The sequence below is a fragment of the Pleurodeles waltl genome, chromosome 8, assembly GCF_031143425.1.
Source record: "Pleurodeles waltl isolate 20211129_DDA chromosome 8, aPleWal1.hap1.20221129, whole genome shotgun sequence".
In the NCBI taxonomy this organism is placed as follows: Eukaryota; Metazoa; Chordata; class Amphibia; order Caudata; family Salamandridae; genus Pleurodeles; species Pleurodeles waltl.
The window spans coordinates 525,592,574-525,616,237 of NC_090447.1; the positions used below are offsets into that span (position 1 = coordinate 525,592,574).

General features: G+C 41.3%; 1 protein-coding gene across 3 annotated transcripts in view; it reads left to right on the forward strand.

Annotated features, from left to right (window-relative positions):
• Window positions 1-4,839: 4,839 nt before the first annotated feature.
• ZNF654 (zinc finger protein 654) overlaps window positions 4,840-23,664 on the forward strand; it is a 232,672-nt gene continuing 213,847 nt past the window's right edge. For all 3 annotated transcript variants that reach the window (XM_069204539.1, XM_069204540.1, XM_069204541.1), the window contains exons 1-2: window positions 4,840-5,001; window positions 21,519-21,664. In XM_069204539.1, the coding sequence (XP_069060640.1) occupies window positions 4,891-5,001; window positions 21,519-21,664 (257 nt within the window). In that variant the 5' untranslated portion in view covers window positions 4,840-4,890. The remainder of the gene's footprint in view (window positions 5,002-21,518; window positions 21,665-23,664) is intronic.

Consider the following 23,664-nt stretch of genomic DNA (forward strand, 5'->3'; position numbering starts at 1 on the left):
TGAATTATGTACGGGCCAGAGGTGCAGACATTGCTGATCAAAAGGAGGAGGTCATCACCATAAAGGGAGACTTTGTCCTCCTTCCCTTCTGACCAATGGAATTCTGTTATCTAGTCATTTACTCATATACATTGGGGCAGGGGTTCAACAGTCAGAGCAAAAAACAGAAGAGATAATTGTTCCTTCTACGGTAGGTAACCCTCTTGGTAGGGGTTCATGGTTAATTTGTCCTGCTTTCTGAGTTTGTCATCTGTCTTGCTAAGAAGTAAAAGTTGTAGTCTATTCGGGGAAGTTATTAATGTAAACTGAAAAACCTCAATAATAAAAAAAGAGTTAAAAAAAAGCAGAGGAGACAGAGGGCATCCCTGCCTCGTGACTCATCCTAGTGCAGCTGAAGCAGAGAGGGCACCATTTATGTTATGGCGTACCACTGTAGCCTTGTATGGAAGTTTGGTGTATATGATAAAGGTCAGTCCAAACCCAATGTTTTGTGGGAGAGTGAACAGGTAGTTCCAGGAAATGCTATCAAAAGCGTTCTTAAGATCTATGAGCAGGAGAGCTAACTGTTATGGTATGTGTTTGGTCATTGCTATCGCATTAAAGACTTGCCTGATATTGTTAGAACCTTCTTTAAGGAAGTAGTAAAACGTTTCACTCTTTTCTCAGCGGTCTTCGATCTAGGCAGTGGTAAAAGTCTCCGATTTTGGAAGTACACTGCATTTCAAAGTCCTTACTGTGACATGTGAAGCGGTTGCACCTTATAGCTTTGTGCTACGTTAAGGTTAAGTTCTCTACAGGCCAGGCAGTCCCCTTCTCCTGTCAGAATGTAACAACAGCAGATAATTTTCCCATTCCTGGAGAATACTTCTTAATCTTTCAGTGGATGCAGCCAAAGTGCCCTGCTTCGAGTACAGTAATTTCACAGCAGAACAGGGCACAAGTCGAAGATGGGTGCGGATAGACGGTGTCTACCCTCTCTTTTCACAGGGTGGATGCTGTCTACCCTGTCAAGAGGTTGGGCCCCACAGAAATATGCTAAGCTTGTCCCCATGTAATTTTCAGTCACTGGGACACATTCAGCAGCACCCGCTTTTGTTCCGAGTAGCAACGTGCATGCGGGGAGGAGAACTATCAGGTTGCAGTTGGGCCCATAACAAAGGCTGAAGTTGATGGGCCTTCAGGCTTCGTTTTGTTAAAGTATCCTGACTGAGAGCTATTGAGGGCCTCTCACCTAAATGCAGCGGAGGAGAAAGCAAGGCACACAGCTTATCACTTCACAGGTACTTAAGGGAGGCATGCTTGTGACTTTGTTCACTCCCTGTATAAAAAAGATATGTATACACTGTAACAATGTCTGCTGTGTTGGTCTGTCCCAGTATTTACACAAATAACAATTTAAATATCATTATTTTGTTTTATTTCTTATATAGCGTTATAGTGCTACTCATCCCAACGCAGGGTGCTAGGGCGCTTTACATCACACACACACTATACATTGACAACAAATTGTGTGTAAATCAGTGTGCAGGGTGTCTTACATAAGGCAGTGAGGGTTACAAAGTGGAGAAGCTACATGTCCTTCATAGCTCATTGTGCTATATTAGAAGGATTACAATTTATGAACTGCAAGTAATAAAGGGATCTGTGTTTTAAAAGCATTAACTCACTTCCCAATTTACATAAAAATAAAAATCTGTCATATGTGGATGCATAATGTGCTTTGCAGGAGAAATATTAACCCTCTATACTACTTTGATTCACAACTGGGACTAGACCAAACACAGATCTCTCCAGTGAATATGTTAACCTGCATACATATCATACCGTTATTATTATTCCCTTAGATTTAGTTGGCACACAAAGATCTCTGGAGCAGGTGACCTAACCCCCATGAGATAACAGATTTACTGGGATATTTCTCTTAGGTGCCAATTTCTTTGTGGCAGGTTTTTAAAAAATAAATGTATAAGTTGCGGTCCAGATTTTGCGTTGGGGCTGCATCACTTTCTTGGCACAACCCAGAAGCAAAATCTAATTTGTTAAATATTGTAAGTGCTCAAATATACGGTAGACGTGCTAAACATGTGTGAGGTCTCAAGATCTGAGGTCATGCGTGGTGTCACTTTCTGTGGGGTTATGGGCATGGACATCATTTAGGGGTTGCCAGGGGTAGCAGCTACGACCCCTGGTTTGTCCTCTGTGACCCCTGGCACTGTCTTTGCAACTCCTGGATTCAAAGGTGGCAAAATCAGTGCCAGGAACTCCGTGGCAGCACGTCCTAATGGGCGTCGGTTAGGGCTCCTATCTTTTTGTTTTCTTTCATTTTTTTAATACACAAATAGTACAAATGTTTAATTATTCACTATTACTGTAATAGAAAATGGAGTACATTTATCTGGACTATAACCCACCCTGGCAGCTGACATAAAAAAAATGCTTTTAAATGTATGTTGTGTGCATGCTTGAGGGTGTGTGTATACGTGTGAATGTGTGTATGTATAAGCATGTGTATGTGAGTGCAGTTGAAGGTTTAAAGGGCACGTGATGTAACTTCCACTACCCCCAGTATTTTGGTGAATTGACGTTTATGGTCATGGGTTGTGATACCACTTCCTGTAATGCCAAATGTGATGAGTGATTTCACTTGCATAATGCCTAACGTGGTTAGTCCCCAACGCCTTTTTTAGGAGTTGTGCCCAGCTTTAGATGTGTATTGAGCTTTAAGAAGTGAAATCTGAGCTAACCAAAGGGGCCAACTAAGACCCAAAGACAGCGGCAGTTGGGTCCAAGACAACAAGACATTCACTTCAAACTTGATTCAAAACTACAGGAGGGATCGAGTCATTCAAAAGGGCATCTTTCATGTAGGTGTGCTAGCGCGCCTTATCCTTAGTAAGTGAACTTACAAGGGGACGCGAATAGGTCGATGAATCTTTTGGATCGCATAGAGTATCCTAGTTAAGTGATGACCAGAGTAAAATCAACAATAATTCCAACCAAACATATAACACCAAAAACCTAGTCTAAAATAATAAGACCATCACTCTCAAGAAGGTTAGTTCGTTGTATTCCCTATTAGTTACAACTCTAATCAAACCTTTATTTCAATAAATCCATGGTTAATCAAACTTTATTAGCATCATGAGCAATAATTCATCGAGATTTTATTAATGAGCAAAACAACATCAAACTAAATTGGCATTTTTTATAACATTGATTAATTCAGCAATGCAAGTCAGTCAGTCAAAGTCAAAGTCACCCTTTAGTCACCCTACCTAACTCTGATTAGCATCAGCATGTGGGTCTTCATGCTAAAAACAATTTAGTCAAAAATCATTAATTTGGAAAACGTCTAACTAAGAGGAAACAAATTTTAAACAGCGCAGTTGGTACCTAGTAGGAAAAGCACATTAGTCAGTCAATCATTTATAGCTACCTATCCGAGATAGATCAGCAACGAGTCAGTCTTCGTCTCCAGGTCATCAGTCATCAGCAAGACTCGGGCTCACAAGGAGCAAGCCCAAATTTCAGCACTTCGGACAGCGTCTCCTGACGTCATCAAAGTTTGCCTCTCCACCCTGATTTTCCTTCTCGTGTCATGACTTTTTATTAGGGTCTGTCAGTCTGTCCCCCAGATTGCTAATTGGTCAACCTTATCAGGGGTTATGACTCTAACCTATTGTTTTTGTTTACCACTCGTCTGCGTCTACACAAGCATCAAGTTCCATTAACATGATTGGTCTCTCCATCGATGAGAACATCATCCGGCTCTCCAGGTAACGAAATTGTTGCCCATAGCTTTTAATCAGTGGTTCCATTGTTCGAGTCCTGGGAAAGTACATTTAGCCTACTCTACACATAATTGTATCAATTTGTTCTGATCGTCTCCTGTCTGCTGGTGAGTTTGCAGAAATTTCTAGCAGAGCTCATCTCTGAACTCTGTACAGTTCAAGGTCCTTTTCTCCAGCTTCAGTCCTGTGCGGCTCATCGCGTCTCCATGTTTAAGCAAGCAAGGCCCAGCATCGACCAGGCCTCTAGTTTGGCTAAGTTAAGGATACAAAGCTTTATAAAACATAGGTTATATCATCAGTTATGGCATATTATTACATATTTCATACAAATTCCACATTATTTTAGTAGTTAACACAGATGGTGACCACTCCCAGTGGGCACATTTTTCACATTACACGTTAGTTTTTAAATGACATTTTTTTCTCATTAGTATGTATACACAAATCATTAGAATATTCTCATATTAGCATATCTGCTGCAACAGGTGTTAGGTGCCAACTAGCTACTAAAGATGCACTGTGACTCACAAGTAGACACTCAACAACCAGACTGTCTGAAGAACTTTATTTGGTAAGAATGCATATAACTTAAAAGGCACCTCTGACCCGTTCCAGCCACCATCAGGCAGCTGAATACTAATTCATAATGTTACCCACTCCCTGCACAGTCCACATTCGCCTTGTCGCTCGGTACATTCCATTACATCACCCATGCACCACACACGTCATCGCGCCCCTTCCATGAAGGCGCTGCTCTGCCCCCTTCGGTATGCAACTGCCTTCCTTGACTGTCGCACGGCAGCCCAGGAGCAGGGCGAGCACCAAACCTCACCGGCAAAAACATGCTCAGAGCGGCTCTTGCGGTCTTGTCACGTGATGTGGGTTGTTCCAAGGGACGCCTTTTGGGGTGTTCCTCTACTGGGAACTAAACGTTACCAGACAAGTTTTTCCAATCTGTCACTAGATTCCTCCGCTTCCGGTCCGGCGATTGATTGGCAGCGGTGTGGACCAATGGATGTCGGATAGAGGCGGGGCCGGACGTGGCGGGTCGGCGGCTGCTTTGGTCAGTAGTAGGTACGCGCAGGTCTAGAACAGCAGCATGGCGGAAGATGAGAGCGATCAGGAGTGGGAGCGGATGGGCGAGGAGCTGGTCGCCCTACAGGAGCCTCCACGGATCAGCAGTCGAGAATACTGTCGTCTCTTTTGTGAGGTGAGATGGGGGTGGGCTGTGCCAGTCTCTGTACGCGGGTGCGTAGTAAAGAATGCACTACCTCCGTCCATGGTCGTAGTAAGGGGGGCTCAGTATACGCAGGTGGCAGTTATTCCGCTCCCTTTACTTGTTCCTCTTGTGTTGCTTCTGTTGTACAGTTGGCAAATGTTGCTTAGTGCCTCATGGGCAGTGCACAGTCTCACCAGCAGTGGGGTCTGCAGCTGACAGCGCTCAGTAGTCTATTTTCCTTGATTAGCTGCGGTATAAAACACTTTTCATTCTGGCAGTTGAATGTTTAAAGAGCCCGTGATGCTTTATAACAACATCGTCTTCGCGCCCTGTCATCCACCTAGCTTTTTCAATCTTTGTCATTCTATATGTATTCTATACATTTTAGGTTTTAAAACAGACGTTTTCCTCATTCGCTTGCTTTTTTGATTCAATAACAGAAAAGTGCTTTGAAACTTGCAAAACTCTTCTCATGATGTTAAACCTTAATAAGTATGTTGTTTCCCAAGTAGTCCTTCTCTTCCCAAATTACTGATGCTAATTCTCCGTTTTGACACGACTTCATCGCTGTCATGTTGCAGAAGTGGTAAGGAGGAGCACAGAAGGGTGGTCGGTAACAACCTATTGACTTCTTCAGATGACATAACATTAGGAAAGCGTTAATTAAGGGAATTATCTCACCCAGCCAAATTATTCAGTATAGTTGATGTACGCTGATTACTATGGAAAAGGGGGCATATAACTTCAAAGTTAAAGTGTAATTACATGTTTGCATACATTGTCGCTTAGTTAGACAAATATTACATTTTGTCACGAAAATGTTAATTTTAGAAATTCAATGAATCATGGTGGGTAGTAGTCTGGGCCGGAGATCTGACCAGTTTATTGATTAATGAACCAGGAGGCCTTCCTTTTAACCCTCGCTGACCACGCCATAACTTTCTCATTGCTATTATCTCTCATTCTGCATTTAATCAGATTAATGGTTTTGAGGAACAGGCTGAACGCCAAAGCTGCACTAAAGATTTCTCCGTGATAAAATTGGTATATTGTGTAGAATTGTCAAAACGATAGATGAACTAACTTGAAGCGCATAATATATTGGGATACTGGATTTTTTTCCTTCAAAAAGGCAGATTACGTGCCATATTTTGCAGCTAAAGTTACGTTAAGCAGCACCTTATATGGCATTGTCAGTATTCTGACACCAGATGCATTGATTTAAATGAATCCTAAATGCCCTACAATAAAACTCATTACTTTTTGAAAGAGGTCAATGTCTTCTTTAACATTAAACTACTGATAAGACCTCCCGTGTATGACTGTAGATGCCCAATCAGGGTGGAAAAAGAATGGTCCCCTGACAAAGCAACCAGCTGTTATCAGCAGTCCAATTTAATCATCTTAAACACTGTAAATGCAGCTACTAATAGTGATGTCTCTAGAACCAAAGTCTGATGAACTAATTGAACACTGTCTTGAGAGAAGGAGCACAATGGATAATTACAGCTTTTTAGTTGCTGGCTCTAAGAACAGTACACCAGGGAGAGCGCCAGTCGAGGAACTCAATCTCTTGGGTGTTCAAGACAGTTGTATCTGATAAATTTGTCAAAAGCAAGTATGATGCCTGTCTGGCAACAAAAGTAAAACTGCACCTATTCCTTTTTTACCTGGGTACAAAAAACGAGATCCTTCTTGGCATTCAAGAAGTATATTACCACAAACTGTTTTAGTGTTTAAGAAAAGTATCCCATAGTACCTGTTTGCTGACGAGTCGTATAGCATTATGTAGAACACCAGTACTTCCCTCACCATCACTTCATCCTCTCATTACTAAGTCCCCTGATCCAAACGTTTTAATAACAACCCTACCTAATTCACCTTACTGATTCTTAAACTAAATTAAAATTACATTTAATAAAAATGTACTTATACCTAATGTTGTTCACTCTAAATTAAACAACTATTTTTATTAGGCCAGTGTAAACCATAATCTAACTTTTTTTTAATTGTATTGTATCACTAATGCTAAATGCAAAGTCGAATTAAAATAAGTACCCTTGGTCTAATCCTGATTCTTCAAATAAATTACATTATTAACTCTGATCTTCATTCTATTTTAAGTTAAAGGAAAACCCTTGTCCCCTCTAAGTTGCTTGCTCCAAGCCTGTATTAAACAAAGTAAATTACATTTAAAACTGATACTGACTTTCAGCATAGTTATACAAAACTGGATTTAATGGAATTATTTAAACTAGTACCCTTATTCTAATTCCAACCAAATTGTACTTGCACTAAAAGTTTAAATCCAGGTATGTTCATCAAAGTGATACTCGGTCTTAATTATGGCAGACAAAATATTGGTGTAGTGTTGGGGATTTGTTGTACATTAAAAATACATTAGTAAAAAACATGTTTATTGAGTATAATTTCTCGGCATGACTTTATAAAGTGAACTGGGAACAAGTATAGGACATGTAACATTTAGACAATTCTAGATGTTAAAAAATGGAAAAACATGTAATGCTTGGATATGTGCTCGCCGTTGTAGAAGCTCTGGAATTTTAAGGGCTACTCGTCTTATGGGGGTGGGTAGAGAAAGTACTGCCCTCTGGTGATACATTTGTCAGTGCGCTGCTACCTCAGTTATGCGTCTTGAATCTTCACTGGCCAGTTAACTTTATAAAACCAAAGAGGGCTTTTGAGGTCTTGTGACTCACTAAGCATTTTTTTATTTTTAAAGGCTGGAACATGTCAGTGTACCAGTATGGATACATTAATTAATCCCAGAAACATCCAAAAACACTGGTTATAATTGTGCCTACCGAATTACAACTAATAAATATTTTTTGCTAAGGGATTTTTAATATTTATCTAATCCCCAGCTATTAAAATGGACAAAAACCTTAAATTTAAAGAGTTCCCATTAGTGGTTGAGCCCATCCTAACCACCATGTTTGGGATGTAGAGCCCAGTGATGAAGAATGCCACTAAATTGTGGATGAGGTCTACTTATAAAGAAAAATATGCCGTTTGGAGAACGAACATTATATCATCATTAATTTGGCATAAATATTTTTCTTTAAAAATAGCTTGCTATACCTTGTGGTGTGTTAACGCAGTCAAAGTGACGGCAGGCAAGTATTAACAAAGTAATTTGGCCAAATTAGTGCTTCGAGAACCAGAAGCATGCTGTCAGCTTCGTGTCTTCGAGGATAATAAGAGGCTCAGGAGAGGTCCCTGTAATGTATAATGTTTGTTCCTAATTCACATGAAACCAATATTGGATTTGAGGTATGTGAGGACCACACTTTTTCTGTCTTTTGTGACTGGGACTAGTGCGAAGTGGGGAGTATGTGCATGCTTCTCATCTCCTTTGTCATCGGAGCTTGGCTCTCAGTGTGCCTACGTCATTAACATTGTTGAACTGTAGTTCAAAGCTGCTTATTCTGTTGGAAAAAGACCTGGTAGAAGTCCTACTAAAAGTCTTTAGCTTCTGTAGCTTATTTTTTGTAAAATAAAGAAGCTCATTCCTGTCTGGTTATGACCTTCACAGTTACTCTCCCAAGAAGCAAAAGTTGTTTGATTAAAATTCTTTAACGCTTGCTGATTAGATGAAGGTTTTCAAATGCTTTTCTATTTTTCTTTTTCATTTTGTTACAGTGCTCCGTTTATGAAATAGTTCACAGGTTGGTCATGTCAGCACTCATACAGTTAAAGCAAACACTGTAAAGTAGAAGCCTACGTATGCATGCAAGAGACGGGTATACATGGCACATTATCATATAACCATGTTCCAATTTGACATTTAGGTTTCATAAACTTTCAATAAGATCAGCTGCATGGATTTTTCATCGTTTTCAACATATGGTCAACCGACGTGTGGTTTGTCCCATTTGAACTGTACTTTTATCAAGTCATAATTTAAAAATGGGGGGAATCAAGTAGAGCCATAGATAGAAACCGATCGCAGAAGTCCTTAAGTATCTTGGGTCTAATTTGGGTGTGGGTGGGTAGACTCCAACTACAGGGACTACTTCTCTGTAGGTCTTTCATAAAAGCAACTTATCTTGTTGCAGGGTTAGTATATCTAGGAGAACCTTCATTGATATTTTTCCAGGTTTTCAGTTGGCGCACATGAGAAGGCACTACTGGTGTATGTTCCACTGCGTCTTACAAATTTTGTTTGAGAGCAAGTTAATTTACCTTGGTGTGTACCTCAGTCACACCCGGCGTGTGGAAAATACATCAATACAGTACCATGCAAAGGCCGATCTGTGCCTTAAAGGTTGAGATGCCATGACTTCAGCAACTGTACTATGGGTAATATGCATTAAAAAGGAAACCTTGATCATGATTAAACACTTAAACTTAGCACCATAACTGAACAATATGGAATTCGGGTATGGTGAATATAATATGCTCCTGTTTTATATATTTGATGCTAATTTACCAAATTCCTTCAGGAAACACTACAATTTTAATAAATTGCTGCAGCTGTTTGCAGTCTCACTGATAGATATGTTTAATAATTGGAACGGGAAGTACGTAACCTCTGATGTAAACATTACGTTGATCTATTAGTTGGTTTACTTGGGATTTGGTGCTAGATTAGAATCTGTCACAATTTCTTCTATATGCAGGTACTTTCTTGATAGTTTCCAAACAAATCCTTAAACTCAGTGCAACTCCTAACACCTCCATAAATGTCTGACTTAGAATTCTATGAGCTATTTTCTGATATGTACCAGCAAACATTGTTTGCAGTTTTACTGTTTATTTGATTATTATTATGATTATTTTTTAATTGTCAACAATGAGCGCGCAGGTTATGCATGGTTGATGCAGCTTTAGTTTGGTACCGACTTTGAAATTTTATTCTTACGCTGTGACTCTAATAATAATATTTAACAATGATTAAATGTTTAATTTATTACTCCAAGAAACAAGGTCGGTCTTTAAATGATCAAAAGTCTTTGTCACTGTACAGATTTGTACCTCCTGTTGCCGACTAGCAATTCACTTTGCACAGTTTTCTTTTTTGGTGACTGGTTATATACTTATGCATTATAGCCCAATAAGAACATTGAGATGTTGAGAGCTCTATTGATGACAATGGAGTAACTCCAGGCTTATATTGGCTGGTGGAAGCCCAACATTTCACTCTGACTTCATGCTTTTTAATTTAGTACGTTGTACCCTTGGAATGTTCACTGAAGATAGGGATGTTTGGTATCAAACATTTCATATTGATAAACCCACACTGATGCCAGTGATGGTTTTAGCAATACATAGACACAGAGGGCACATTTGAAGTGCCCCCTGAAAACCTACCAGCCTCTGGTGAGTTTGCTGACCAGTTTGAGTCAGTCTACCACCATCAAATAAGAGTTTGACCTCCTAGGGTGAGAGCCTTTGCTCTCAGTAGGCCTAGAACAAAGGTCTGTCTGGGAAGAGGGTGAAACACCCCCTCCCACAGGATGACCCCCCCTCCCTGATTAGCCTCCTTGGGCCGACGAGCTTCAAAAAGGCTTTCGCCCTTATAATGTGAATCTGGCACCCCTCACAGGAGAGGAAGCCACCCTCCTGTCTAGAGCCCCCTTGGCACCTGGACATGCAGGAAAATTAGCTAGTCATGTCACCCCAGCCTAGTACCACCCTAAGGTGGGCTTCTGTGATTTGGACATGATTTTTCAGAAGTAGCCATCTTCGTGATGGCACACTTAGAGATTCTAGGACAGGTGTATGCCCGCTTCCCACAGGGAGTGGTCATATGGGAGGCTTAGTGACCCCAAGGGTCATTAGCCCATTGGCTACTGCCCTACACACCCCTAAATCCAGTATTTAGGGGATCCTCTAGCACCAGAGAAACAGATACTGGCGACCTAAGAAGACCAAGGACACTGAAGAGCCACAACAGCAGAAGGGGAGAAAAGAAGCAGCTGACTCGTACCAACTAGCCAGCCTGTCTGCATCCCCGTAGGAATCTGCACCAAAGGAGACTTGTTCTGCAGTTGTGACACCAGAAACAGAGGAGAAATGCCTACCTTTGAAAAAGACTCGAGACCTCCTGTGATCAGCGGACCTGTTCACCCACAAACTCTAAAGAAGGTACTCTGAAGCTTCTGGAACCACAAGCACCTGACACTGGAAGTCGCCACTGCACCTCCCCTCCCTGACCCAAGGTGAAGTGGACCTCCAGTGCCAACAATGTTCTCCAGCTCCCCAGAGTCTGTCCATCGTGGGTTCTCCCTTCCTGGTTTCCCTGAAATTGCCTGCAACCTCTGCCTTCAGGCCCCCTCTCCCGCGGCCTCAGTGGTGAGAGAAACCAGACCCCTAAAACAACCACTGCACCCGTCACCTCCAGCCCGAGTTAAAGTGGTCCCTTGGTGTCAGCGAAGTCCTCCAGCTCTCCTGAGGTCGAGTCCACTGTGGTGTCACCCTTTCTGGACTCCTAGATGATGCCTGCAGCCTCAGACCACAGGACCTTTTGAACCGCAAGTGCTCCTGGACACAGACACCTGACACCAAAGTACACCTTTGTACCCATTGCCCCCTTGCCTGTGGAGAAGAGGACCAGAGGTGCACCTACATTCCCGAGCACTCTTCATTTGTAACTTACCTGTTAGTTTCCCTGACTGGCCTCATAGCCAGAGCCTGCAGCCTTTTTCCATTGAGACTGATGTCCATTGAAATACATTGGGCACCCAGCGCCGTACTACACCTCTGCACCCGGCCATCCCAGTGCCACCTGGAGTGACCTGTTGGTGTCGTCCTGATTCTTGCCTAATATTTCACCTTAAGTCTCGGAAATTGGTCCTGTGAGTTGTCATACAGTCCCTGATTGCGGACCTTGTTTTTCCTCCCATAGAACATTGCAGAACTCAGAAATTGCACTATTCACTTTTTAAAGTGAAAATAATTCATATTTAAAAACATAGTTAGCTGAACAAGTTTTCTCTGATGCCTAAACGTATATAAAGATTGTTATTTTTATAAATTGGTGTGGCTCTCCTTTTCGAGTCATGTCTCATTTGACTTTTGTGTATATTTGTAGATGTCTTGCACTCCTTTGTGTTAAGCCTAAGACTGCTTGACCACACTACCCCCAAATAGAGCCACTTTGGGATTGCATAGCAAGCTCTGTCCACTCACTGGGGAACCCCCTGGACCCAGTATTCACATACCACACAAATGGCCAGCTTCCTACATTGGTGGTGCAGCAGTTGGGATACAAGACTTAACATCTCCTGTACTACTTGGTTGATAAGTGACTCCACAGAGGAATCCAAAAATTGTCTTTAGGTTAAAATAAAAAAAGAATCTTCAATTTCTTTGTACTTTTTTTTTCTCAATTGTTTTAAAATAGCCGTATGGCCTTGGTTAAGTCCCTTTGCAAAACTGTTTAGAACTTAAAATAGTAAAGCAAGTTAGGTAGGATCTTTAGAAAAGTACTTAGACTGTTTTTTGTAAGTCCTTTTAAAAAGTTCCCAACTACTTTAAACACCATGTCTGAGCAAGGGCCTTCCCAGGAACTCAACCTGGCTCTCTATCAGCACCTTAAGGTACCCCATTTTAAGGAGCTCTGTAGGGCATGGAAAATTGCCATAGGGCCTAAACCCCCAAAAGCCCACCTGCAGCAGTTGCTGATAGAGAATGATAAGGCTTTGGTAAGTAAAAATCCATCTTCATTGGGGAAGATGGGGAAAATGCAGAGATAGATGAGGTCGACAATGACTCCATCTCTACCCCCCTCAGACAATACCTCCACTGAGGACACTACTAGTAGTGTCTCAGAAGATATAGGTACTGAAGATACAGATCTTTAGAAGCTTGCCAAGAGGATAGCCTTAGAGGCTAAACTCTTAGCTATTGAAAAAGAAACTGCTGATATAGGCCTAGGACCCATCTCTGGTGGCAGCAAACTTTTAAGTAGTGAGGAAACTTATGACCCTTAAATCCCCAACAGGGATGTGGATTTTTTTAAATAATCTATTTGTCCAATCGACAAAATTCAATGTAAATCTACTTGTCCCGCAAAAAGGTCCAACCGTATCACCCCCCGCTCCAAAATCCCTACATCAGTTATGAGGGCTGACACAGAAACACAATGGGTATTTGTTTAAAAAAAAAACTGACCACCAATTATAGCAATGCTTAAAATTGTTTGAAGCAAAACTTAATTTTATGTCAGAGAAAAGTGAGAGCCTTGTTCACCTAACAAGTACTGAAACAAAACAGTAAATGCTCCTTAATAACTGACATCAGGTACTACTGTTTGGGCACCCTTGTCTACCAGTTTGCAAATCCATCCATTTTGAAGTCGAAACAAAAAAGATATAAGAGATTATATTCAGTTGGAGAGGTGCTGATTGTCTTCAGATACCTGCAATATTGTCAAAATAGTGGAGGATTAACTCTAATAACAAGTGGTAGTATACTATTTATGGGCAGTGTATCATCCTTTCAGAGATACTGCTTAATTACCATAACAGGAGTACTACCCATACGAAGTGTGCCAGTCTCAGTAGCGATTCTCAGCAGTATGACACAGTGGTACATTTCTGTAAAAATCAATTAATTGGGGATGGTGAATAATTGTTATAAAAGTGTGTCTTTGAACAGGGGCAAACATGAAGCTACACCTGCATGATATTCATTCTGGGCAGTGTGTTGACTAGAGCACATGTGAGTTTGGCATGGCAAACTACAATTACACACATTTATTTTTATTCAGACAAGTTATTCACTACCTCAAGGAAACAGTCATCAAATTTATTTATTATCCTCTGTCTGTCACCATGTCAGGCAAGACCTGGAGCAGCAAAACTGGAGTTTGTTTTTAATTGGTAGGTACACTGAGAAAATTTCAAACAAACTGATCACAATTCACCAACTTACCTGATGAGTGTGTTTTTATCAAACACAGCTTTGATTTTGAATCTGGTATTAAGCCTGTTGTGTGTAGCCTGATTTTATCTTCTTCATTGATATTTTTCCCCCTCACAAGTTGTAAGTCCAACTGTGTGCAGAACATGTGTTCATCCTGATGTCTTCCTAGCTCAGATCTCATATTTCTGTAATCCTTTTCCCTGTATCTTTTCCAACTGATTCCTCCATTATTGTCTTAGCAACTGCACAAATGTACAACTCACTGCATAGTTGCACAACACACGTTTCCTGGCACAGTCATGGGGGACAGTCACAGGACCAGACCCTGCATACACCACTTGCACAGACTCACACCTCCTACAGACATTCACCTACACACACTTCCTGCATGATAAAGAACACTCTCGCCCTGCACCCCGCTGCATATCTAATCCCTGCAAAGACACATACACCTTCCTGCATAGGCATACAGTTCTCCAGTATACAAACACTAAAACCTCTGTAGATGCACACGGATGAGACCCCCGGCAGAGAGCTGCACACAGTGTAAAAAAAAACAAAAAACAACACACACTCTAAATAAACACACTGTGTTGAAACACACACGCCCTTCACATAGGCATAATCTGTAGATAAACACATACCCTGCAGACATAACACTGTACACATTTTGCATAGCTAATACCTCCAGCAGGCCTAACCTCCATTCCCAAATAGTAGAGGCTGCTGCCTGCCTGTGGGGGATGATGAAGGGGTTCCACAAAGTGCTGTTATGAGGGTGGACTGGCCCACCTGAATGTGTATGAAGATATGGGAATGAGAGGAAGGATCACACACAGTTCCTCTCCAGCAGGTGAGGAATGACCATCACCTCAATCCAGTACAAACTACAAGGGCTAGGCCGCACAAAAGTTTTAGGGGCCCATTATCTGCTAATTGACACCTTGTTGGTAGAGAGTTGCTGTACTTTGTGTTCGCATTCCTACTCATCTCTGAAGGTAAAAATATGTTTCTAAAGGAGTACTGAGCTGTAAACCTCAACTGCCTTAATATCTACCCCAGACTTTCGATAGGACACAATATTGAAAAACTAATATCGACATGTGAGTCTAGATTTCTATACCTAACGCCTCATATATATACCTACGTGGTATATAACATATTCAAGGTATGTAGATGTGGATTCAGGAAAAGTAAATCTGTACTTCCCAATATGTACTTAACGTTCAATATTTTGGCCCTCCATATTGTGTCCTCTATAGTCTTGTACCACAATATTATCAGGCGGGGGCTGGAGTGTGTCAATATTTAGTGGTACAGTCCTTCTGTACATCTTTTTTTTTTTTCCCATGGAGTGTAGTATTCTGAGGGTCATCTCACCTTGCCTACTTGAGGCATTAGTCTGCCATGGCCAATTCCTGATTGATGTTTTAATCCGAAGCAATCGATGATCATTAGCATTAAGAATTTCTGAGTATTCCCGATCAGGAGAAACTCACAAGCCATATCATGGGGGAAAGTCATACATGAATCATGTAGTCTAACATGCACTGACTGACTCTGAACAGTCTGCATAACATGCTTACCAGAGCAATAACTGGAGCATAGGCAGTGGCGTCCAAAAGACTGAAACCACACATTTTCTAGTCTTAAGGGGGGGCCATTCTACAAACACCTTTTTAAGAAAACTGCCGTAGAAGGAGCTTACAAAGTGAAAAGGGTAACAAAGGAGTTGTGGCAGAGACATCCATGAAGACAGGTCAGGATCCATGCCAGTCTTTCATGATAATCAGACTATGCAAATCAAATATAATGAATTTTCCTGCATAACTATAAAATTCTCGTATGGTTTTGGCAATCTTTTCTGGAACTATATTGGACACCCTCATTAGCTGGGCTGTTTAAAACTCTTCTTTATTACACCAGTGTTTTACAAATTGTCATGCCTGTTTAGCATAAAATAGTTGGAGTTGATCAACATAAGTGCAGCCTCTGGTTTGTGAGCTACAGTTTCAGTTCAGATAATATAATTTATTTCCTTTAATCCGGGTGATATTTATCTATTGCCACTCATGGTGTAGAGTGGTTCGTAACTCTAGCAGAAACAGCCGGAATCCCCTTTGTGATATCCTCCATGCTGGTGTAAGGGGTTGGCCAAAGATGAGGTCTCGACAGTACTGACAGTGGTGGGACTTGCACAGACTAGAGTGCAGTAACTAAGAGGGCTCGAAAACATGTGGAGATGTCTGATATTTTCTAAACACTGCTTTGGGCACCATAGACAGGGCCCACATTTTCTCGTAACATAGCACCAGTTGTGTTTCAGTACAGCTTGGCAAACACTGATCTGGAAACCAACGCACTGTCAACTGTCATTATCTATGCATTTAATCACGTGCTGCTTGAAAGCCACAACTAATGAAGTTAGGCAGAGAGAAGAGTTTTTACATTATTGAATGCTATATGATACAGGGGTGGGGAATAGCACCAAAAGGCAGCTTGCATCAGTTTGAAGAGTTGTATCACCATGTCAGACCAGCAAAAAGAATTGTTTTGAAGTGATGGATTTACACTCTCACATTCTCTCACATAGTAGAGTAATAATCTGCTGTTCTAACTGAGCATGAACTTTATTTTAAATTGTGCTGCATTAAAAGCCTCCGCTTCTTGCTGGTTTATGGCCCTCCAGTTTGAGGGTTGTCATTTTCGGCTCGTTAAAAAAACACGAGGTGCTTGCAAAGGAGTTCTGGTGGTATTTTCTGTCTTGCAGTGGTCTCCTTCCCAGTCACCTCGTAAATACACTGGGCCCCTTCAAGCACTCCTGAACAGTGAAAAAATCATAAACAAGTCACGGATCATGTAAAGTCACTCAGTGGGAGAAAATTAATTTTAGTAAGGAGCCTGAGAGGACTAATGATTTGGGCCCATAGGATAGTAAATAAACGCCCTTTTGTGGTCAGCTACCTCTAGCAGCATGAGAGATGTGAATGCAAGTGGAAGGGGCAGTGGGGAAGTATGTGTAGGGAACTGGATTTTTTTTTGCCGTATGCTGCGTGTCTTAGTGCAGACACATGGCTCACAGCCTGTGTGCCATGTTCCCGAACACTGCATGCAACATATGTAAGTCACCCCTACAGCATTATGTTACATGTGAGGGCATATCTGCAAGAGCTATGTCTTTATTGATTCTTAGACATAGTAAGTGTGTAGGGAAGCCATTTTAAATACATGTGCTGGACACTGGTCACCAAGAGTGCCCCAACTACATGATAGCTTCACTAAAGATGGGGATCTTAGGTATCAAACATCTCATATTGATAAACCCACACTGTTGCCACTGAAGGCTTTATCAATACATGCACCCAGAGGACACCTTAGAAGTGCCCCCAAAAACCTACAAGCCTCTGATGTGCTTGCTGACCAGTTTGAGCCAGCCGGCCACCGCCAGATAAGAGTCTGACCTAGAGCGAGAGTCTTTGCTCTCAGGAGGTCCAGAACAAAGGGCTGTCGTAGAAGAGGCTGTAACACCCCCCTAATAGGATGACCTGCTGATTAGCCTCCTTGGGCCGGCAAGTTTCAAAGAAGCTGCTACCTTTGGAATGCAATTCTGGCTTCTGTCACAGGAGAAGAGGCCACCCCTTTGCCCAGAGTTCCCTTGGCACCTGGATAGGCAGGAAAATTAGCTAGTTAGGTAGGCCAGTAGCACCCCTAGGGTGGGCTACTGCAATGTTGACCCTACTTTTCAGAAGTAGTCATCTTAGTGATGGCATACTTAAGGGATTCTGGGACCGGGTTACGCCCACTTCCCACAGGAAGGGGGGGGGGGTAGTGACCCCAAGGGTCAGAAGCTCATAGGCTACTACCCTACGCACCTCTAACACCCATTAATCCAGTATTTAAGGGAGCTCCTGATACCAGAGAAGGAGGTGCTGACAATATAAGAAGACAAAGGACACCAAAGAGCTGCAACAGCAGAAGAAGAGGAAAGAAGCCGCTGACCTGGTACCAACCTCGCCAGACTATCTGCAGCTGTGACTCCAGAAACCTAGGAGGACTGCCTGCCTTCGAAAAAGACTCAAGACCTCCTGTGAACAGGGGACCTGTTCCCTGACAAACTCTAAAGAAGGTGCTCTGAAGCCTCTGGAACCAGAAGGACCCAACACCTGAAGTCACCACTGTACTCAATGTCTCTGACCCGAGGTGAAGTGGGTCCACCTGTGCCAACAATGTTCCCCAGAGTCCGATTCTATCTTGGTTTCACCCCTCCTGCAGCCTCTGCCTGCAGGCCCCTCTCCAATGGCCCTTGTGGTGAGAGAAACCCGACACCTAAAACAACCACTGCACCTATCACCTCCAGCCTGAGTTGAAGTGGGCCCTTGGTGTCAACGAAGTCCCCCAGCTCTCCTGAACTCGAGTCCACTGTTTCACCACTCTTGGACGCCCCTAAAATGCCTGAAACAGCAAGTGATCCTGGACACAGAAACCCGACACTAAGGGACACCTCTGCAGCCATCATCTCTGACCCATGGAGAAGAGGACCAAGGGTGCACCTACATCCCCGAGCACCCCTTATTTGTAACCTACCTTTTGGTTGCTCCCGACTGGCCTCCTAGTCAGAGCGTGCAGCCTCTTTCCACAAAGACCGATCTCTATTGTAATATGGCATAGAGTGCCCAATGTATTACACCTCTGCACCCGACTGTATCAGTGCCGCCCGGAGTGACCTATTGCTGTGGTCCTGATCCTTGCCCAATATTTCACCTTAAGTCTCGGAGATTGGTCTTGTAAGTCGTCATACAGTACCTGATTGCAGAACTTGTTTTTCCTCCCATAAGATAACATTGCAGAACTCAAAAATTGCGCTGCCCACTTTTTAAAGTGTAAATAATTCCTGTTTAAAAACCTACTTAGCTGAACAATTTTGATCTGATGCCTAAACATATATAAAGATAATCGCTATTTTCGTCAATTGGTGTGGATCTCTTTTTTGAGTCACATGTCTCATTAATTGACTATTGTGTGAATTTGTAGATGTCTTGCACTCCTCTGTGTTAGGCCTAATACTGCTTGACCATGCTACTTCTCAATAGAGCCACTTTGGGATTGCATAGCAAGCCCTTTCCACTCACTGGGGAACGCCTGGATCCGTTACACAGTACTCACATACCACGTAAAGGGCCAGCTTCTTAGTGTATAACATAAATAATATGTACACATTCTGATAGCTTCACTCTGCCAAATTTAGTGAAGTTTGATTGAAATGATGTATGATTTATTGGCAGCATAAACCCAGCAGAGGGTGGCTCTATAAGAGGTTTATTTATTCTAAGTGATGCCTAGTCTCTGCAGCGTAATAGAATTTGAACAGTTTTAGGGCTAATGTAGTGAAGCAGATTGCCCTATAGTATTGTTGCATGTACTGAAAAAGCTCTACAACTATTAAGTGCTATGGAGTCCATTTGGTACATAGGGCATAAAGGACCAAAGTGTATTAGAACAAATGCAGTGTTTGAACTTGCTTCATCAGGAGCAGACTGAATACAGGATAGAAAATTAGGGTAGAAATAAATAGCATGACTTTTTATTGTAATTGTTTCAGATTTTACACACGTTTGTATGAACATCTCCAAATGCTTTGGAAGCAAACCTAAGCAGAGTTATGGGCCTGTGCAACAGAAAATGATCAATTACAGGGGGGTTATGAGTTGGTCTAGGTTTACAAATTACTGTAGTTGAGCATGAGAAAATAACACTTTAATAGAGCAGATGTCACTGCTTTGTCATTGTTGCACCAGTTTTAACTTACTGGAGGAGAATAAGATAGGAAACATTGGCTACATATAGGGCAAAGGCTACACAAAGAGAAGTGCTTGCACTAAAATTGGAACCAAGCAACATTATTCTCCACAGTGACAGAGGCAGGTTCAGAGGTGGGGTCCCAGTGAACCCTCTGTTACCAATAATATTCAGACTGCATTTGGAGAAGTCCATCATGGCCTTTGTCTGCGGCCTGCCAGTTTTGCAGATGGAGCATTGAGAATTCTATTCAAGGCATTGTCAAGTAGCTTTGTTGTAAAGAACATTTTGGCGAGGCAGAATACTTTGAAAGCAAATTGTTGCTTAACCTGGCATTCATTAGGGCTTGCGTCTGGAACTTGCCACTTGTTTAAGTCTTTTAGGTAGTCTTCTTTCCAAAGAATTCTGCCCAAGTTTCATTTTCGGGAAGGACAGCAAAAAGTAATTTCTCAGTGGTCAGTTGTACTGCTTGAGGGCCACGTATTTCTGTCTTTCTCTTACACCGGTATGATGGATGACTGTTTTTTTTTTTTTTTTTCATTCTTCCCAGCCAAAGTTATAAGTATGCTTGCTGCCCTTGCAGCTATGTAAAAATGAAATGTTTTGAAAAGCGTATCATCCAGATAAAATCAGTTTTTTTCATATCCATTTGAAAACAATTCAGATAAAATGTAATTATTTCGCTCCAATAGAGCAGATACTTAATTTTTGGTCCCTTTTCCTGGAGCTAGCCTTTCCACATAAATCCTTTATCTTCACCAGACAATTTCCAATGGTTGCTTACTGGATGGTTTGGCGAACCACATCTGTGTTTTGTTTGCACTTTACTGGCACATCAGACCGAAATTGGCGATATAGTGATATAGAAGTTACAGAGCCTTGGGTTACTCTACAGTCCACCTGGCTGTACTTTCCTGGATGTAGGATAGGGGATAATTTGCATTTTTTTTTCTGTCAAGTGACTCTGAAACCAGTATAATTAGGATCCAGATATGAATAAAAGATAGACTATTTCATGTAGTTTCTATAACTGCTGGTGAACTGATTTCCCCCAAGTGCGGGCTGCTAGTGCAGAACAAGGCTAGAAAATCTGCCTGTATGGCTAATGGGCAATATTTCTAAGTTTAGGGTTAGGACCAAGAATAACTGTTGCGAACACCCACATACTTTTTTGTTTGTTGGTATTCACCTGAAACTTATAGGTTGTTTCCATTAGAAGAACATGCCAAGATACTCCTCTGAACGTTTGTAGTAAGAAAGGTGGGAAGGGGGACTTATTGGACATTGAATTGGACATTAATATTGAATCTTCTTCTCACAAAACCAGTGTATTGTGTACCATTTACTAAAAGAGATAATGAAAGCCATCTTGATTGAGAATCAAAAGGAGTGGCGTGGGTAAAGAACAGGTTGCACTGCCTTCTTACAGTGGGTTACAATGGTAAAAACTAATAGCTTCACCTTTTCTCAGTTTTATGAAGTTGCTGCACATGCTGGCTTGCTAACTGCTATGGAAACAGCCCTGTGATGAATTTCTAGTGAATGAAAATACAACTGGGCAAGACTTTTCAGTAAAACTATTGTCTCTCAATTCCTTTTATATTTCCGAACCAATATGTAGATGGCAAAATCCATTAAGCATGCTCAAGTGTCAGGTAATGTTAATCAGTATTAGTTTTAGTTTCTAGGATCAGCAGTAAATAAAGCAAATACAGTAATAATGTATATAGTTTGTGATGATTGTAACTGTTACCAAGTCCCTGAGAGATTGTGACTGTACAGTTTATTGATTGTTTTGTTTCCTGTTTTTCTTAACTAAGGTGGTCCATGAATATGCTGGGAGATGGCAAGTTCCTTTGCCTCAGCTGCAAGTTCTTCAAACTGCTCTTTGCTGCTTTACATCGGCCAGTGTGTCCTACCCTCCTGAATGTGAGCACTTACAAAACGTTTTGCGTAGACTAGCTTTGTAAGTATACCTATCTTCACCACTTGGTTAATATTTTAAATAGTGTTTTCTAGCTAGTTACTATATTTCTAAGATTATTTTAGTTGGCAAAATATTGCCATATCTACCCTTGGAAGTCCAAAATATCCTGTTGCTATTTCTTTCTTTATGTTTTCCTACCACATCAAAAAGCATGCTTTACTGTTTTACAAAAAGTTTAATACAGATTTAAAAAAGAATGTGTAATCAAGTGTTTCAGTCCTGTCTAAAACATTACGTGTGCACCATCATTTACTTAATAAAGTAAGCTAGGTTGTTTGGTTTTGGGTATAGAATTGGGACTTCCATGTTTACTTTTTACCATGTTTCTGGACAATGACTAGTTATGACATTTTGCATGCGGAAAATGTGTGTACCCTGATATTTTCTAATGGCTTAGTTGGACCTCTTGGACCTGGGGCTTCCTGAATCTTTATCCTCCATCATTTGTTTCTTGTGGAGAGCATAGGAGTCCATAGGACAAATAAGCAAGAGTCAGTTACTCATTAAGTTTGCTTTACTTTTGTGGGTTATTAACTCATTTACGTTTCATTTTGTACAGAAGTTCGTGCTCTAAGTATCTTTATAACAATTACTGCCCAAACGTTCTCTAAATGTCCCTGTTTGAGATCATTTTATTACATGAATCAGGCCATTTCTTGATCTAATAAATGTAATGATAGGCAAACCATCTATCAATAATCGGTGTTTGAGTGACATGACTTGGATTTTTTTTCACAATCTGATTACCCCTCCTGGGGGTAGAGCCCTGCATTTCCATTATTCCTATGTAATCTGCCTGTTGGTTTCTTTGGATTCATCCCCATCACTGCTTGTGTTTTTCCTAAGCGGCTGCTTATTTCCTAGTCTGTTTAAAATACTATATATCCTCCATTGGAGTCAATATTGTAAGTTTTTGCCAAGGATGCATGACTTTTAGTGCATCTTTTATTCATGGTCCTGTCACAATACTGATAACATGGTGTGGATTTCACAAAGGATTGTTTTTACCCAGCGCAGTTTATTTTCAACTACTAAGGCTGTTGGTATTAAAACTTTGTCAAACTGTCCCACTGACCTCTCACCTTCTGAGCTTCCCCCCCAGTAATCCAGCTCCTCACCTTGGAGGCAAAGAGTAGGGACAGCCCCCAAATGACACAACAGTTGCTCAGATTAAATTTGCGTACTGTTGTTGCACACAGAGTAAAACATAGCATTGGTGCAAAAAAAAAAAAAAAAAAGTTAGTAGTGCATACTAATTTCTCACAATTAAATACACTATTGGTTGGCATCTTAAAAGAGAGGCTCAAAATTGTTGTATGGCTTTTTTGACCATATACAGAACAGCCTTGGCAGGGAGCAAAGCAATGTTATTCTAAATTTATCGACCTGTTCCACCAGTTTCCATATCTGGTGGATGATTGACACAAAAAATACTTTCCTGTTATTCATTATAGTATACTACAGCACTACTAACAACGTGAAGGACTAAGCATTTCTTTAAAAAAAAGAAAAGCTCACAGGAGCACCATATGGGAAACCATCAAATAACTATAAATCAGATAGCTTTACACTTCCAAAATAATGCATTTGGATTGACTCCTAACTGGTCAAGACCTGCACAGGACATTTTAGCTAGTACCCGAGTCAAGCCTTGTGACATTATGAAGCCACATATTGCTACTCCTTTTTTCTTAGAGAGCTGCCTGTCCAGATTGAGTTCTAATAAAGAACAAGAAAGTCCCGCTATCTCACAGATTGCACATCCACTTGGAGATTTGCTGCTGGAAAAGGCAACTTTAGAATCATTCACTTTACAATGGACGTAAGTAAGGATCTCTAGCATTAAAGATTTTTAACACTTTTTCAAACAGCTGTTTTGGAACTCCATTTACCCCTCAATGCTCTTTAGCGCTAACCTCCGTCAATAGCTTTTATTCCAGCAACGTCGCATTCTGGTATGGCTCACTTTGTCATTAACA